The sequence below is a fragment of the Tauraco erythrolophus genome, chromosome 1, assembly GCF_009769465.1.
Source record: "Tauraco erythrolophus isolate bTauEry1 chromosome 1, bTauEry1.pri, whole genome shotgun sequence".
NCBI lineage: Eukaryota > Metazoa > Chordata > Aves > Musophagiformes > Musophagidae > Tauraco > Tauraco erythrolophus.
In genome coordinates, this window is record NC_141465.1 from 31,231,716 (window position 1) to 31,248,576 (window position 16,861).

The 16,861-nt window shown below is 38.1% G+C and overlaps 1 protein-coding gene across 1 annotated transcript in view; it reads right to left on the reverse strand.

Moving 5' to 3' along the window:
* Nucleotides 1-50: 50 nt before the first annotated feature.
* SYNJ1 (synaptojanin 1) overlaps nucleotides 51-16,861 on the reverse strand; it is a 69,772-nt gene continuing 52,961 nt past the window's right edge. Inside the window, 6 exon segments of the mRNA XM_086617716.1 lie at nucleotides 51-3,234; nucleotides 7,686-7,906; nucleotides 8,588-8,696; nucleotides 12,267-12,337; nucleotides 12,436-12,474; nucleotides 14,164-14,211. Of these exon segments, the coding sequence (XP_086473842.1) occupies nucleotides 2,380-3,234; nucleotides 7,686-7,906; nucleotides 8,588-8,696; nucleotides 12,267-12,337; nucleotides 12,436-12,474; nucleotides 14,164-14,211 (1,343 nt within the window). The 3' untranslated portion in view covers nucleotides 51-2,379.

A 16,861-nucleotide genomic window follows, 5' to 3' on the forward strand; every position in this document is an offset into this window, starting at 1 on the left:
GATTCCCGGGAAAGCGCCCGAGAGACAAAGAGAGGACGAGCGAATTCGTTACGGGCAGGTATGTTTATTTCATGAGTACACCACCGCCTTCCACAGGGCAGATAGGGAACGCTGTACGCCACGGAGCTTCAACACTGCAGCGCTGGAAAGGGGACAGCCATAAATATTGGTGTGCCACAAGCGAGGAAATCGTCACACTTCACAGAGCAGTTTACCACAGGGAACACAGAACTCGTGGAAACGTGGCGAGTGTTTCTAATTTTAATTCCTAGTATTTTCATAACTTGCGCTTAGTGATAATTTTCGTTAACGCACGTCACAGTGGTTAGCTATATACACACACGCGCTAATTTGGGAGCGTTTCTTGTGACCGGCGCAGTACTTTGCTGTCCATCTCCGTAATCCTGTAAAGCGTAAAGGTGTCGTATACCAGGTACATTTTAGACAGTAGGTTTTAATCACTGTAATTAAATATTCAACAAAGAACGTATTTATCACGTAACTCCCACTAGCAAAAAGTCTCCCCCCAAAATCGGTTTGCTAATGTAAGAATATACCAAAACACCAATCACACAGATGTTTATAGCAACAGTTTAAAACAGGGTAATTCACATACCGAAGCACAGAGAGGTTAGTACTACTGCTGTTTAAAACGCACAAGTACTGCTGAATGACCTGAACAGAAAAAAGCACGATATAAAACTCGCTGTTGTCACTCCTCCATCCACCAGCTGCAGCTCATGGCTTAACCACAAAAGGAAGAGTGGATTCTTTTATAAATAATGCTTTGATAGCATTTGAGAATTTAAAAAAAGTGCTGTCGTTGTGGCTTTTGCTGCTATAAATATAGTGCTAGTAGGTTGTGTTTTCAGTCCCTGGTTTTGCAGAACCAGTACGGTTTGTTCGCAAGTGAGCCAACGGGTGTAGGCATCTATTTGCAGTCCCCCGAGAGATGACGACGTCGTGACACGTTCAGCTTTGATGAAAGCACGCAGCTGCGCAACACGATTTTATGTCCTAAGACGCTGCAAATTTTAAGGAGAAATGCAGGGGTTTATAGCATACATAAATGGAGCTAACAAAATCGGTTATTTTAAATTGCCTCAAGATAATGACATACCGTACTTTATGTAACCCCACGTGAGCTTTAGAAAAATCACAGAAGCACAAAGAGTTGCATTTTTATCTCATAATACGTAGCAGTGTGACTTAGCCTTCACCAGCGTCAAAGCAGCACCACACAGAGGTGGCACCACACCTTCTCTGGGCAAGGAAGAGTCACTCTCTCAGTTTTAACTGCAGAAGTGACAGAATGGTATTGTTCGGCTCAGAGAATTACTGTTCTGCTGTTGTCTTTGAAAGCTAGATTTTAAAAATACAGGAGTAACTCTAGCAGGCAGGGAGGATGCTGAGCAGACAGCACAATCACATAAGATGACTTTCTCCTCTGACGTGGTTCCCTCACTCGGGTCTTTCTACAGGACAAGAAAGCCTTTCTAACATGCAAAAGAGGAGAGTGGGACAAGCCAACTCCAATATGTTGTCTGCAACTGGTAGAGACTGCTTTGTATCTTAAAACCCAAGGGGATTTTTTTTTTTCCAGAGGTTGAGGGAAAACTTGTTTTATCAGTTGTTTCCAATCTGTGGAAAAAAGTATCTTTAAAATAGTAATGACTAAATGGATGATATGCAACAATTATTCTGAAGTAATGCTAGTGAAGATATGTCACAATAATATTTAATAGCTGAAATGTACTGACACAGAAAATTAAAGTAAAATATGGAATATATTAATATGCAAAGTTTTGTTTCTATTTTGAAATAAGACAATTTTTGTTGTGCCTCAAATTCAAATATAAGCCTTACAAATATCCATAGCCTCTGTTATAAATTAAACAACTTCTAAACAATACTTGTCAACATTCAAATCTCAGTAAACTTTGGCAGCTCTTTGGTAAATACTTACAAATATCAATTAACAAAACAGTAAAAAAGGGATCAAGGAGGCTACCAGCAGGGAGCCTCCTTTTTTTTTTTTTTTTTTTTAAATTCCATGAAGGGGAACAGAAATGAGAGAGCTCCCTAAGCAAAAACTACTTCCAAGATTGGTATATTTTAATGAGTTTATAGTTCATCCTTCTTTTCTCTGTCTATTCAAATACTATTACATCAGGATTTTAATAAATTTCAGACAATTTTTTGTGCTCTACTATATATACATATTCAAAATTTATACACAAACAATAGTGGCTGTTTACGAGTAGAGTTAAGTTTCAGTGCATTTGACAATTAATTATTGCACACAGAGTAATCTCAAATGCCCAATTATTCTACTGGATAAATGTAGCAACAAATATAACTTCTTATATTTTTGAACATCTATCTTTCTGTAAAATCTTGCGTTGGTGACACCTTAGGTGCCAAAGAAGCGAAAGGATCTGCAGGGGATCTGTTGCTGGTTGTTCTCGATGGTATAGGAGGTGCAGGTGGTCTTCTTGCTGGCATTGTACAGAAGCAATCAGTAGAACTTTTATTCCAGTCATTATCAAAGTTAAAGTCTGAACCAAGAAAAGTATTTTGTTCAGTGCCCAGCAAATCTGGAGATCCAGCTGACTTCCTGGAACTGATTTGCTTAAAATCTGGAACACTTTTAGATGGCTTTAGCTTTACATTGAAATTCTCATCATCATCATCAAACGTTACCCATCCTTTTGGCTGTACGTTTTTCACCATGAGAGATTTACTTCGCAAGCAAAAAGTGTTTTCAAATGCATCAACAGAAAATACAGGCTTGCTTTTATTACAATGGGGGGGATTTAGAGACGGGAAAGGATTGCAAGCGGCATGTCCTTCTAGTAAACGTGAAGTTATTTCAGACTCCTGCGTTTCCGTTCTAAACGGGTTTCCAGCATTAGGAGTTCTTTCAGTGAATGGATTTGTGCAGTTCAGTCCAGTAATAAATGGATTTGGAGAGCTGCGGATATGTTCCTGCGATGTGTTAAAGGTTGGAATAGGAGGCATTGCTGGCATGCAATTTACAGTATTCAAAATATCAGCACGTCTTTGTGTTGCTGAAGGCAACTGCATTAATTCCTTTTGGTTTGAAGTCGGAACAGGTGATGTTCGAACAGACGTCTGCATCTTTGACACAAGCAGCTTAAAGGACAAATCTTCAAAAGGGTCACTGTTTAACTGGGTTTCAAGTTTAGTGCTGTACGTTCCATTTGTTTTAATCTGGAAAGAAAACAAGGTGCTTAGTAATCACGTGGCTGTCTGTCTTAAGATTATTACTAACTCCCCATTTCTCACTCTTCTATGAGAAGAAAAGAAGCTCTTGAGCTTAAACTGAAACTTCAATACAATTTGGCTCTAACTTGCACAATACACTTGTAGTGGAACGATTGCTTCTTTTCTGGAAAACAATAGCCCTTAACCCCTTCTTTGAAGAAAAGCCTACTAGTTGTTAAACACAATTTTCCCCCTTGCTGGTTGATGCAGCTTGAATCTACTTCATGCAGGTCAGAATCCTAGCCAAAATCACTAGTGGACATTGTGTAAGAAAATCTTTTAAGAAACTTGGGAAATTATGCTGTATTCTAAACAAGTGATAACCCAGCACAAATATGAAATAAAAAGCTCTAGGTTTCATTGTTTGAGAGTTTATAACACTGATGTTACAAGCAATGTTTAAGCATCACAATGAAAAGGAAAAATTAGTGTTATTAGTATATGCACTTCGGCCATCTCTGTGTAGACATATGCATCTGTAGGCATCTCCAGTGCTTCTTGGCATGGGAAGGTATAATCAGCAGTTTGTACTATTTTAAAATGGCAAGTTATCATTGTTTAGAATAATACCAAATGGAGAAGACAGAGTTTTCTCCACAGAACTTCTCATCTTTTAAAAACAAAATATTACTGTTTTTATAAATTTCTTCAAACAACAATGCAACTTTTATACCGTGTAACAACTGTCCAAAAGGGTAGAATGTCTACCTTTGTTCAAGTCATCACACTGACAGAACAGAGTTTGGAGCTTCCCCTTATTAAACAAATGCAAAGAGTTAAGTTAAAGCAGCTTCTGAGAGTTCAAATTTCACAAACAAATTTCTCGTTTTAACACATCACCTTAATACACCCAAATAGTTTGGATATACAGCATGAAAATTCTGTTAACTAATGTTTTATTGAACTAGGATGCTAGCTAAATCTATATTATTATAGCCTAACCTCAATCTTTAACAATCTTGGTTTTAACTGCATTTATTGTGACTAGTTTGAAGCGTGTCTCCACATACCCACTGCCTAACCAGCTATGCAAAATTAGTCTACAGGCTTTAGAGACTCTCTGGAATAATAAGAATAATATAAGTTTTTCCCAATGTGTCCAGCATAGCAATTTCTTTTAAAAAATTGCAGTTATAGCTTGAATTGGCTGGCAGGAGAAACAAAGTATGCTGGTAACAATGCGTTTGCTCTCATGTTTGGTTTTTTTTTTGAAATAATGATGTCTGTTACATGCATCCCTGGTACATCAGAGAGTTTCTAAAATAGATGAGACCTAATGTTACCAAAGCATAAATAGAGTATTTCAATATTGGTATTTTTGTATGTATATACTAAGTGTTTGGAAAATAATATTAAAACAAAGGCATCAAGTAACTGAGGGGGGAAATGTGAAAAACTGAACTGCAGAAACAATATAAATCAAATGCAGCTTGGCACCAGCTGGTTAAGTCCTGCGTTCATTAACCCAGTAATCAAAAAGTACAAGATCCCAAAGAAACTATGAATTCCAGTTGCTCTTTATTGTAAGTAAAAATTTGCTCTGAATAATTCTGCAATCAAATGCTTTTAAAATTGTAAGAAACAGTGTATTTTACTTTGGGTAATAGTAAGTTCTCTGTTCTCTGAGAAATGTGAAATACCGAATTAATTTTGAAAAGACCGTGGCAGTGCAATTGCATCAGGATTTATTTGTATTAAGGAGAAATGTTAACTGCAGCACCTACTCGTTTTTTTCCAAATAGACAGAGACAAGGAGATTCAGCAGTGACTAAGCAACATAATGTGAGGTTCCAATTGTTTCATAAAAGATGATGAAGCAAGATATTTACTATGGTGCTAATAAATATAGTTAACAGTATCAATTTTAATTGCATTATGAAGGGAAAAAGCAAACTATGGTATGACAGTCAATTCATTAATGTGGACAGGTGATTTCTAATGTGGATGAGACTGCAGATGTATGAAAACAAGATTCATACATCTTTTCTGCTTGAATAGATGGAGACCACATAGAAGATTGGTAAATAGTCAGATACCTGTTACCCTGATGGTTGCTCCTGCTTGTGAAAGAGAAACAGACATCAAAGGAAAGAAAATTAGGAAGAAAATCCAAGTAACAAAGCAACCTCATGTTAAAAATACTTAAGTTTTCACAAAGCCATTTTTTGAGATACGAATACGAACCAAAAATACTTATTGCACACTACACTAGATTTTAAAATTCCGTTGTATTCTATTGTAAGACTTACAAGCTCTACTTTTAAGAGTAAAAAAAAACCCAGCTCAAGCCAATTCTAATGCTATTTCCATACAGACATTCACTGTGCAGCTGATTGTGCTATTTTTTGAAGACTGATTGTAAGAATTTGACTATTGATGATCTAATTCTAACGATCTATTAACATGAAAAGCACTACAGCCCTCATTCTGGGAACTGTTGGTATAGTCACTACTCTATAGTAATAGTTTTTAAAGCTGAAAAAAACCCCATAAGACTTCTCATTCAGTCAAAAAATAAATGTCCTTAATTTAAAATAAATGAAACTATTTACAACAATTACTTTTCTTTTTCAATGTATTGCTTGGTAATCTATAGAGTCTTGAATATCACACTGTATACAAGCAGTTATTTTTATAAGGAGAGATTTAGGTTTTTAAATATCACAGTTGAGCTTTGAATCAAAGGATGGGCTTGGAATCCGCTCCCTCTCAAAAGACTTCATGTTTGTTTAAAGATCTATTCTCAGAAAATTTCATATTTACAAGTGATAGTCAAGAAATGAAAGAAATATCATTTAACTAAACTAAACAAAAAAAAAAGAAAACGGGAATAAAAAAGCATAGCTGGAGACAATAAATGAACCTCAGAGTGGGCTTTCCTTGTGATTGCACAGCCTGTGTTAATCAAAGAAATTTGATTGCAGAGAAAATTATAGCTCCCTGAACTAGTCTTAAACTCTCTGCTTTGGATATTGTTAACAATATAGCCACAGCACTACACAGCTCAAAAACCTGTTTACAGTGTTCTTAAGCGTATTTTTGATCGCTGTGTGTACACACAGGTAAATGTAATTTCATAATAATTTTGACAGAACTGCTTGCACCTCTTTCACAAAATGATCAGCAGTAAAACTACATTTAGAAGGTGTGAGGCTTCCAAAAGTGACACAATGCAGTACCTTATGCCTCCACGTGTATTCTCTGCTGCAACACTTCATACTTTCTAACAAACTACAAAAAGTCCTGATATTCTACCTGTATATTCAAAAATATCCTCTGTTTTTTTTGGCCTAAGTTTCCAAAATAAAAAAAGTTAACAGGCAGAGAGAGAGGTTCAGCAGAAAGGAAGAGCATTTAAAGATTTTTCAATTAGAATTCAAAATTAACTCACTGAAGAATTAATTTAGCTGCTTCATTGTGGTACAAAATAGGTATTAACTAACTGCTTTACTGAAGGTGGGCTTCAGACATACAGATAGGTAAAATCTAAAATACTGATGAAAACTTATGTATTCATAAATATCCACAGCTGAGTTTATGTTCTAAAAAACCAAACACCAGAAAACAAAACCACAAATTTACTCTTGGTAAGAACTAGGCACAAATCCATCAGCTTCAATAAATTTGTGCTTTTATTCAAGTAGTGTATTATCTGGCTTAGCACCTGATACTGTAAAAACTAACAGCACTGGCCTTTAGTGAAGTAGTTTAGCCTTATGTATATATAAATGACACCAAAATCCTATTTTCATATCTTTTAAACAGTAGTAAGAAACTGGCTTTTCGTAGAAAAAGAGGGTTTTTTGAAAATAACACTCTAAATGGTCCCACAGAACAGAATATTTATGTCATTGTATTAGATTTTTCAGAGTATTTTGATATGTTTCTGTATTTTAACTGACACTGGCAAATAGGGAGAAATTTATTCCTATTAAGTATCTATCAGTATTGTCTTGCTGCAATGAATTATCATCAACATAAAGCACCACATCATGCCATCTATAAAGCTTACTTTGTAATCAAAACCCATGTTAGCTAGTTACTATACAGTTTAAGTCATGCATGGGTCATTATAAAATTAAATTTCTTAGACTGAGTGTTTTTCTGCACAAAGTTGTCAAAAAATTTTAAGAACAAGTTGTCCATAAATTGTAAAGTCTGTCATGGGAAACCTTAAGTTAAATGTTTAGTATTTGTGATGTTAAGTTATTCATGGACAATACATAAGCAATTAAGTATTATCTTATGAGAGCCTGATGATCTTTGAATCCAATATTTTGACCTCTATTTTTGTTCGTTTGCTTGCTTTAGGAATTTCTCACAAATCCACAGCATTCAGTACAAGCTGTGTTAATTTGCCTAATGAAAAAACATATAGACGAGGTTCTTTTACTTACTTGCTGCTGTGAAGGAGGAGATTCAGAAGGCAAACTGTGAGATGATCGGCTACGAGGAGGCGGTTGTGGGGGTTCCAGACCTTGTGGGGCACTTGACTGAGACGGATGCGATGCCACAGGTATCAGAGGCTCCTGCATCCTTAGTACAGGCGGTGGCTGAGCGGTGGGCTGAGCAGGTCCAGCAGCCTGAGGCTTTAGTGGTTCAGGAAGCAATGGTGAGCCTGCAAGTACATTTGCAGTGAACGGCATGAATGAGAACACATGGCTATGGAAGCACCAGGCAGAACGGCAGAAGAAGGGGCTGTAAGAACAGCAGGTGTTCATGGCAACTAGATTTAGAAGTCATCAAAAGCTCAGCATATCTCCATTAAAAATTATCACTATAGATACAAAATAGAAAACCAGAAACCATGTCATTCTTAAGTGTACCTCAGCTGTATTTAAAAGTATTTTGGAAGTCACTATTATAAAACGCGTATTGCTATATTAATACAATTTTTAAAACCCCTAAGTTTAGGAAGTGGCTTTGAGAGTCAAACATAAACTCTACTCCAAATATGATTACGGAGCAACCATTGCAGAGAATGATGCAGTGATCAACACCTATGATAGGACACACCAATGTGCCCAGACCAGAACACAGCAATCTGATCAAAGTTTCTCTTGATGGCATGAACTCTGTGGGCCTAGATCTCCTCTGACTGCTGCCTATTATCTGACAAGAGTTTACAACACTTGTGGATGATCAACACTAACAGAAACTGCCAAATGTTACTACATTTGGGAATCTTAATTTCTAGTGAAAAACGAAGGACATCTGTTGAAAACAAAGCATTCAAACCAGAGACAGTACCTCTTGACTGAATAGTGACATTAACATTAAATTTCTAAAGTAAACTTACCCCTTGGTGGTTCAGCTGGTTTGGCTTGAGTTTCAGGCGCTGGTCTTCCCCCAGAGGGACGGACATGGCTTTGTGGTGCACTAATAACTCCAGCTCGAGGTGGAACAGTCTGACATATTAATTGGTAAAAAGAAATTATTTTAGTTCTACTTTGGATCTGTAATTATCTACTGTTAAATGATTCAGGATAATCAGGACTCTGAAAAATGAATTCTTTTATTAAAGTTGCTGAGCTAATTTTTTTACACACATATAAAAGCAAAGAATATATTCTCAAAACATTATGAGGGTTCAATTCAAAGCAAAGGATTTTTACAACAGTTTTCTACTTTATATAAATATTCACCCGTGCATCACTTATTATTTTGTCAGCATCAGTAAGTTAATTTTATGTAGGTCTGTGAATTTTTGTAAGCAACAAAAAAAACCAACTACTTTATTTGGAGATCTTGTAGGGACACATTGATGACCCACTGTCAATGTAGACTGTAGACACCATCTACATTTTAGATTATAATTATAGCCTGCCATTTGCAAACAACAGCAACAGTCAATTTTATATATTGGAAGTCCAAGATATGCATAAAAGACCACGATTAGTTCTTTTCTCTGAAACTCATGCTTGCTAACTGTAAGGCAGTTACTCCTGTTCCTCAGCAAACAGTATTAATGAAACATACATTCTGCCTCATCTGAAGGCTGGAGTCTTCCCAAATTTATTGGAATAGAAGTTAATATGCTGGGAAGGGAATTGCTCTCATAAAACAAAATAAAAAAGTCTACAGCAGTATTTAAAGAGAAACAGGAAACTATTCCAGATTACAACTGAAGCTGAATGAAACATAAACATCACATTTGAAAGCTGAGTGTAAAGCATTAGAATAAAAATGCTGGATTTCAGGAAAAAAAAAAAAGATCACGAGGCGAGATAGTTTTTAAGATTTGTTTCCTCTAAAATTTTGTGTACTTGGTATATTCCAACAAAATCTTAGTAACAGTGGATGTTCTAGAAATGGTTTTCAGAGCAAACCCCATTACACAACTCTCTACACAAACATGATGTAAAAGCAAGCAAAAGAACTTCCCCACTACAAAACCAGTGGCATCCTTGATCTCACTTTTACGAGATGTATGTACTCTACTTTGAAGACTCTGTATAACATCTGATTCATTATGATTGGCTAAGCCCATTTAACAACTTTCTAAATGCTTTAAACCATCTAACCCCTCTGAAATATCCGTCTTCCCTTTAATTGCCGAGAGGCATTTTGTCATTTCTTTGAATGCTCTGAAAGTAGGCAGCTGGACGGTTGGATTTAATGCCAAAATGTATTAAAAAAAAAAAAGAAAAAGGAAACAAAAGAAAACAAAAGATGTATCAAGAAAGACCAGGAAAGAAACAGAAAGGAAGTCTAACATAATCCTCAGGAGCACGCAGTGGGAAGCGGCGCTCGCTGTGGCTACTGTCCCTGGTCCTGAAATCCTGGAACTAAAACACTGCCCAAAAAAACAAACCGAGAAAAAGGAAAGAAGCCATGCCACTTAGGAAATCCAAACAAGGGCTGAGCTAAGGCTTGAAAAGCCAAGCATATCTTAGGAGATGTTTTTTCAGACCTGCTATTACATTTGTTTGGTTGGTTTGTTGTGGTGGGTTTTTTTTGTGTGTGTTTTGATTTGCTGAGATTTTTTTAAAGAAAATCTCAATGCCTGCAAAAGAAGAGACGCAGTCACATTTGTCTTGTCAAATTATGCTGCCAATTGCAGTACCATGGTCCTTGCTGGAAATGGGCAAGCAGCTCTAACTGTAGCCCAGCCTGAGTGTTGAGAAGTACAGCACAAGAGAACAGTACTACTTTTTTTTCCATCTTGTTCATATGAATAAAAATTCCAGCACTTATGTCAATTCCAAGACACTGGTGGAGTCTCTTCTGTACACCCGATTTTTTTAAATTGAATTATTTTGATTTAGAAATGGTAAATCACATGCTGGCTCCAGATTATAAAAAAAAAAAAAAGCATGAGGCACATGGTGATAAATGAATACATTCTTTCCTGTGTATGCCAGGTTTTCTTTATCCAAATTTTAGAAGAGGGTGTTTTACATTTCTTGGAAAATAACAAAAAAGTGCAAAGACCAAAAACTGTTCACTGTGAAAATCAATCTCTGAGAAAAATGAATCAGCAAAAATTGATTTCAGTGGTGGCTTTCAACAGTAGTTTTCAGTGGTTTCAATATTGTACAAGAATACAATAGAAATAGCAATACTAGTAAAGTACAACTCCTTTAAGCTCCATGAGAACTCTGGTATCTCTGCACAGCTGGCAGTGCTGTTTCTTCCTCTTTTGGAAGCTGGAAAAGGACTCTCCAGCCTTTTATAAAACAAATTGATATGGATTTAACTTAAACACTTGTGGTTAGCTGCATCTTTATTTTAATGGCTTCTTCATACTCTCATTCACAACAACTGGCCTATCACTTATACCTGAAAGATACGGCATTAAAGAAGTGCCTTACTGTAGATAGATCAAAAACCTCACCCCTATCTATCCCACTGGCATTGATGCAAGCAGAATGCTTTTTAGCCTTACTGAAGACTTGTATCTGTGCTCTCCATCCTGCCAGTGTCGTTGTGAGCATTATCCCTATGAGAAGAGCAAAATGCCATAGAGAAGGAAAATAAAGTTCTCTAATGACCAAAAACCTGATAACAAAGAGCCAACTTTTGCTGCTTCTTAGTCTGTTAAACGTCCAGGCATAAAGAGGTATGATCTAAGTTAAAGAGCCTGGAACTGCCACAACAGAGGGAACAAAGTAAGGACAAATACTGTGTTTGATGTAGATACATAAAGTCCTTCATATTGCTGCAAAGATTCTGTCTGAAATATGCTGCAAAGTCTAACGAATTATCAACAAACAATACCATTTCTTAGTAATTCTCTAAGAAGATCTATAGCTACTAACGCTTTCTCCTTCCCTAACACCAGGCTCCTGATAAGGCTGCTATTGAGAGAAATAAGGCAAATGTCTTCTATCTCTTGATTTCTTGCTTGTAGTGAAGCATTCAAGTGCCCATAAATACTTCCTTCAGTACATTTCCACAAATAAAGAACGAAATTCAGAACCAACATTTTTTGAATGTTTTGTTGAAGTAGTTGAATGTTTCACTCCCACATGAAGACACTTATCAAAATTAATTTTTAAAACAAGGTACAAAATTCCATTACATATCAAGTAATCAGCAATAGACTACATCAACTGCCTATATAATACTTTAACTGCCTCTAAGCAATCAACTGTCATCAGGATATACATTTCAGCACAGAAGACAATACACTTTATCACACAAAATCAGCAACATAGTCAACAGGAACATATAATACAAAGAATAACTTTGCACTTTGCAGTTATTTGAAAGTGGACATAAAACGTGGTATTATTTGTGAGCCTATGAAGTGATTGCATAGAGTGCAAAACAATAAACTCACGTCCAGTAAATATATTCCGAAGTATTTTTAGTCAACAGACAAGAATTGCTGAGTGAATTAACTCTTATAAGCTGTAAAATGACGAGTTAATTTTGCAGTTTTCTTGCATCTATTATCACTTACAAAAACCCACTGCCAGCATAATAAACTGTAGAAGCTTAGGAAGAAAATTATTTTACGACAGAATACCTACCGGTCTGGTTGTACCATATCCAGCAGTTCCTGCGCTGGAAATCCCAGTTGAAGGTGGAGGCTGGTTACGAACTGGAACAAATAAATATTAGAGATCGCTGACTTAGAACATATGTCAAAATCAACTTCTTTCTGTATTATAATTAGTACAAAGCGTGTATCTGTATTACCTAAGATATCTTTTCTTTGAGTTCCAGGACTTTTTTGTGCTTTGAAGCATGAAAAAAACAATAGATTATCTTTGTTAGATAAGCTGCAAGTGGGTATTACACAGCAATGGTACATTATCACTAATGGAAATGGGAGCAAAAAGACATTAGTGATTTTTTTTTAAGTAGTTACATATTAAAGTCTATCCATCAGCTAAGCTGTTACTCTAGCACACTCTTATCCCATGGCACACATGAGGTAATTTGACCCTTCTAATTACAAATTAAATCAAGTCACCTCCTATTTGTTGCAAGCTAAAGACGCCCACTTGTACAGGTACCCTGTGTTCTCAATCGTGCTAGAAGAAGTAGTTTTCTTTTGTAGTATATTCTGCAGATATCCTAACAGCAGTCTTTAAAACAAAGAGAACGTATGTAACACGCTGATTCAGAAACTCATGCGATCAGAAGAATACATCTGTAATTATATACGGTTCAGCAATCTACAGGGTCTACACCAAAGTTCCTGAACCTACTCTCTCCGTTTATGGAATAAATATATTACAGCACCAACCTCAACGTTTACATGCCAATGCTAATTACAACCTTGTACGCAACATTCAAGTTGTGAAGTGCAAGATAGGAAAAAATGACCTTTACCTCAGAAAAGTGCACAATTTCTAAGAGGCAAAGAAGTTTATGATTCTGGCTTGTGTTTCTGTTGCCTGTTTCCCAGGAAGGTAAAAACACCAGTTACAGTAGGTGGACAGAATACTCTGTGGTACATAAGACACTTGGTTTATCAAATTGGTTTCCAGTTGTTAGACAACCCTGCTTTCTTAGAAGCAGTTAGGATGGGTTTCTGGGTACAGTTTTCAGTAGCAAAACTTGTACCCTGAGCAACCTGGCACCAGTTTACCCTACTGTGAGCAGGGGGTTGGACTAGAGAACCACCAGAGGACTCTTCCAACCTGAACTATTCTATGCACATAGTGATTTTGCCAATTTAGAAAAATAGATCAGCAATATAGCCAAAATTAATTGTAGTATACAGGAGGACATCTTGATTGTGACTATATTAGGACTTCCACTGCCATACCTACATTTGCTACAAAGGGTCACATTCCCAAAGGAATAAGAAATCCGAAATCACGACTCCACTGGCAGGGCTAAAACAGGATCCATTCGGCACTATACGCACATACCCCAAGTAGAATAATTCAAGAGAGATGCTTCTCATCAATGTACATCACATGCATTCAGGCACCAGAATGAAAATACATATGTCGTTATTTTGTACATTCATCTCTTTAGGAAGTGATAAAAATATTAAATTACAGGCTAAATTATTTTAATGGAAATTTCTCTCCCCAAAATATATGAATTTATGTAGTTCTTTATGGAAAAATTAGGCTTCCTAGATTCCTGATTTAGTTATAGGTATAGCATTTACTCTAGCAATCAGCCAGTGACAGCTTCTTTTGAGAGTCAGTCTTTAAAGTATTCTTGATTAGTGCAGCCTAAGTTTTCACTTTGTTTTTCATAAAGGAAGACTGCCTTCTATAACAATTCACACCATCACTGAAAAGCAGCAAGAAACTTGCCTGTCTGAAAACTATATTAAATAAAAGAAAAAAGACCCTACAACAAACATCTTCATGAAACCACCTTTAATATCACAAGGGCAATAATATTACTCAGGTATTAAATTAGAAATCCGTTTCTAGAATACAAAAATTGTTATGTTACCTTCTACTTCTCTCCTAGCTACCCCAGGACTGGGAGGAGCTCCAAGACCTTTTCAGAGAAAGAAGAGAAGCTGTACATTGCATAAGAAAAGCAGTAGATTGCAAAAGTAAAACCAGAAAGAACACTGCCACAAGACAGCTTTACATAACTTAAAAATGGCCTAGCTAGGTTGTAGTTACTTGTAGGAGACAGCTGTTTGCAGCAGCATGGGGAAACCGTACTGATATGAATTAGAGATCAGCAAGTATGACCATGTTTAGAAACATGCTAATATTTCAATTTTACATTACAGCTGAAAGGGAATTTCATTTCTTCAGTATTCATTCTCCACAAACTTTTGTAAATTCAGAATGATACTAAATGTCAGTCTCGAAACTCTTTTAAAGCAGAGCACACATCTATACTCCAACACTTGAAAATAAACAGGTGCAACTGTAACATTAATTCTGCTTCCTGTAATTCAGGAGAATACTATGTAGCATGTTTCTGCCAAGACTACATACTAATAAGTAAGTTTATGGAACAAGTTTCCCATTTCATATAATGTATTGTATCCTACAGAATTGTGTCATTATCTCCAAGCAGCACTCTGCATTCGGGAAAGCTGTATCAGCTGGTGCGCAGTAGATATTATAGTTCAGATTGAGAGAAAGAAGATTTTCAATCATGCATAACCATGCTGAACTATTTTATTTCTGCAATATGATCAAGCATATATTGGGTCCATAAAATTGTATGGTAGAAACATGGCAAGACATAGATAAGGAGAAATCCTTAAGGCATGCGCATAGTAAAAAGTAACAGTAATATCTGGCAACTTTGGAGTGGCTCAAGTACAGAGGAAGGAAAGGGAGCCGGTGCTCAAGAAGCCTACCTTAAAAGCAACTTTTGCCTTAGCGATGACACAGCCTCATGCTTTCTCATCATGTGCCAATGTGTGGTATCTGCTCAGGAGCTCTCTATGATCTGGAAAGAGTGCTGTGAATTTTGTCAGATATGGGTGGAGGTGTCACTCAGAGTAGGAAGAGTGAAGGTGGCAGATGAGGCTGGTATGTGATTATCTCCAGAAATGTCAAATCTCTGGTTTTGCTGAACATCTGGTTTAAAGATGTTAAGTACTAGCATATGTTATATATTTGGGGTGAGCTCCAGGCTCTGCCAATTAACCTAACATTTCCATCGCAAAAGTTTCTGACAGTGAACTTCTCTGCGACAGAAGCAGCACTGAGGAGGGATAACAGAGAGTGTTTGTAAGGAGGGGGCACAGGATGAGAGCACCACCTGAGAACATTTCCTTGCTTTCAGGTACTAGCCCTGCCCTTCTCCCATGCAACCCAGAGGAACCCTGGGGGAGAAAAGAAAGCCGTAACCCACAGGCTACGAAAAGCCTACCTGCTAACTGGAGGAAAATAAAGGGAGGTGGAGGGCAGCCCAACAGAATACGGGACACTCCTCTGAACCCTCTGTGGTTACAGAGATATAAAGCTAACTGTTCATCTCAGAGTATTAATAGAAATGGACACAATAAAACCTCTCCAAGAGCAGGGAACTAATCTGCTCATTTCCCTCATTACCCTCCCAAAGCTCAAGTAAGTCCATACTTTGAATTGGTACTTTTCAGGAGGCTGTTGTTAAGCAAATCTTGTTTTATGCAAGATGATTAATAAAGTCAACTCCTTTCAGGAGAAGGAAGGCAAGAGAACCTCTTTGACTACAGCACACAGATATTTTCCTGTGTCGGTGCACCGTACAGAGGAAGACTTCTGTGCGGGAGGATTTAAGAAAGTTTTGCAAATTTAAAAAATTCATTATATGGGAGAGTGTGATAGTTTGATGTGTGGGGGGTGTTCTGGTGGCAGGGGAGGGGATTTGCTCCCTGTGCCACCAGATCTGAGTCCCATCCCCCCCGGGGGAGGTTGAGCCAAGGCGGCGCCTCTGCGAATTGCCCTATTTAAGTTGGGACAAAGGGGCGGGAATGGGGCTTTTTGCTCAGGAGCGAGGAGAGAGCAGGAGGGTGCTGCCCTCGCTCCGGGCTCCCGGCCGAGCGGCCGCTCGGGCCCGGGGCCGGCGCCATGTGCTCAAGATGGCGCCGGGGGAGCCGCATGGGGGACTCGGTAAGCGCCCCACTCCCGGGGTGCCCGCCGGGCCGAGCTTCCCCAGAGAGGATTAATATCTAAGAGAAGACAATTACAACGACCGGGTCAGCAAAGATGGAGCAGGAGGAGGTGTACTGGAGCTGAGGCTTCCCTTGCAAATCGGTGTGAGATGGCAGGCGGCCCCCCTGCAGCCAGGGTGTACTCGGCGGAGCAGCGGCCCACTCATGGCCTGTGGAGAAACCCACGTCGGGAAGGAGATGCCTGAGCCCAGGAGAGGTCGTGGAGCAGGGGATGCGCGACCAGGTACTGTTGATAATGGGGCATGGAATGCACGACGAGGTCGTGGAGGCATCTGGAGACCGTGGGACGACCCACGCCGACGCGAGTGGCAGCAGCTCCCTAAGAGGCCGAGACTGGTAAAGCCCGAACTGGTGCGATCCATGGGGAAGGATTGCAATCCTGCGGGCAGGACTTACTTTGGAAAAGTTTGGGGACTTTTTCTTTGTGAGTAGGGGATCCACCGAAGCAAGGGAAAAATGGTGTAAAGACTCCTCCTCCTTTAAGAAAGGAGCGGCAGTGAACAACATGGATGAACTGACCTG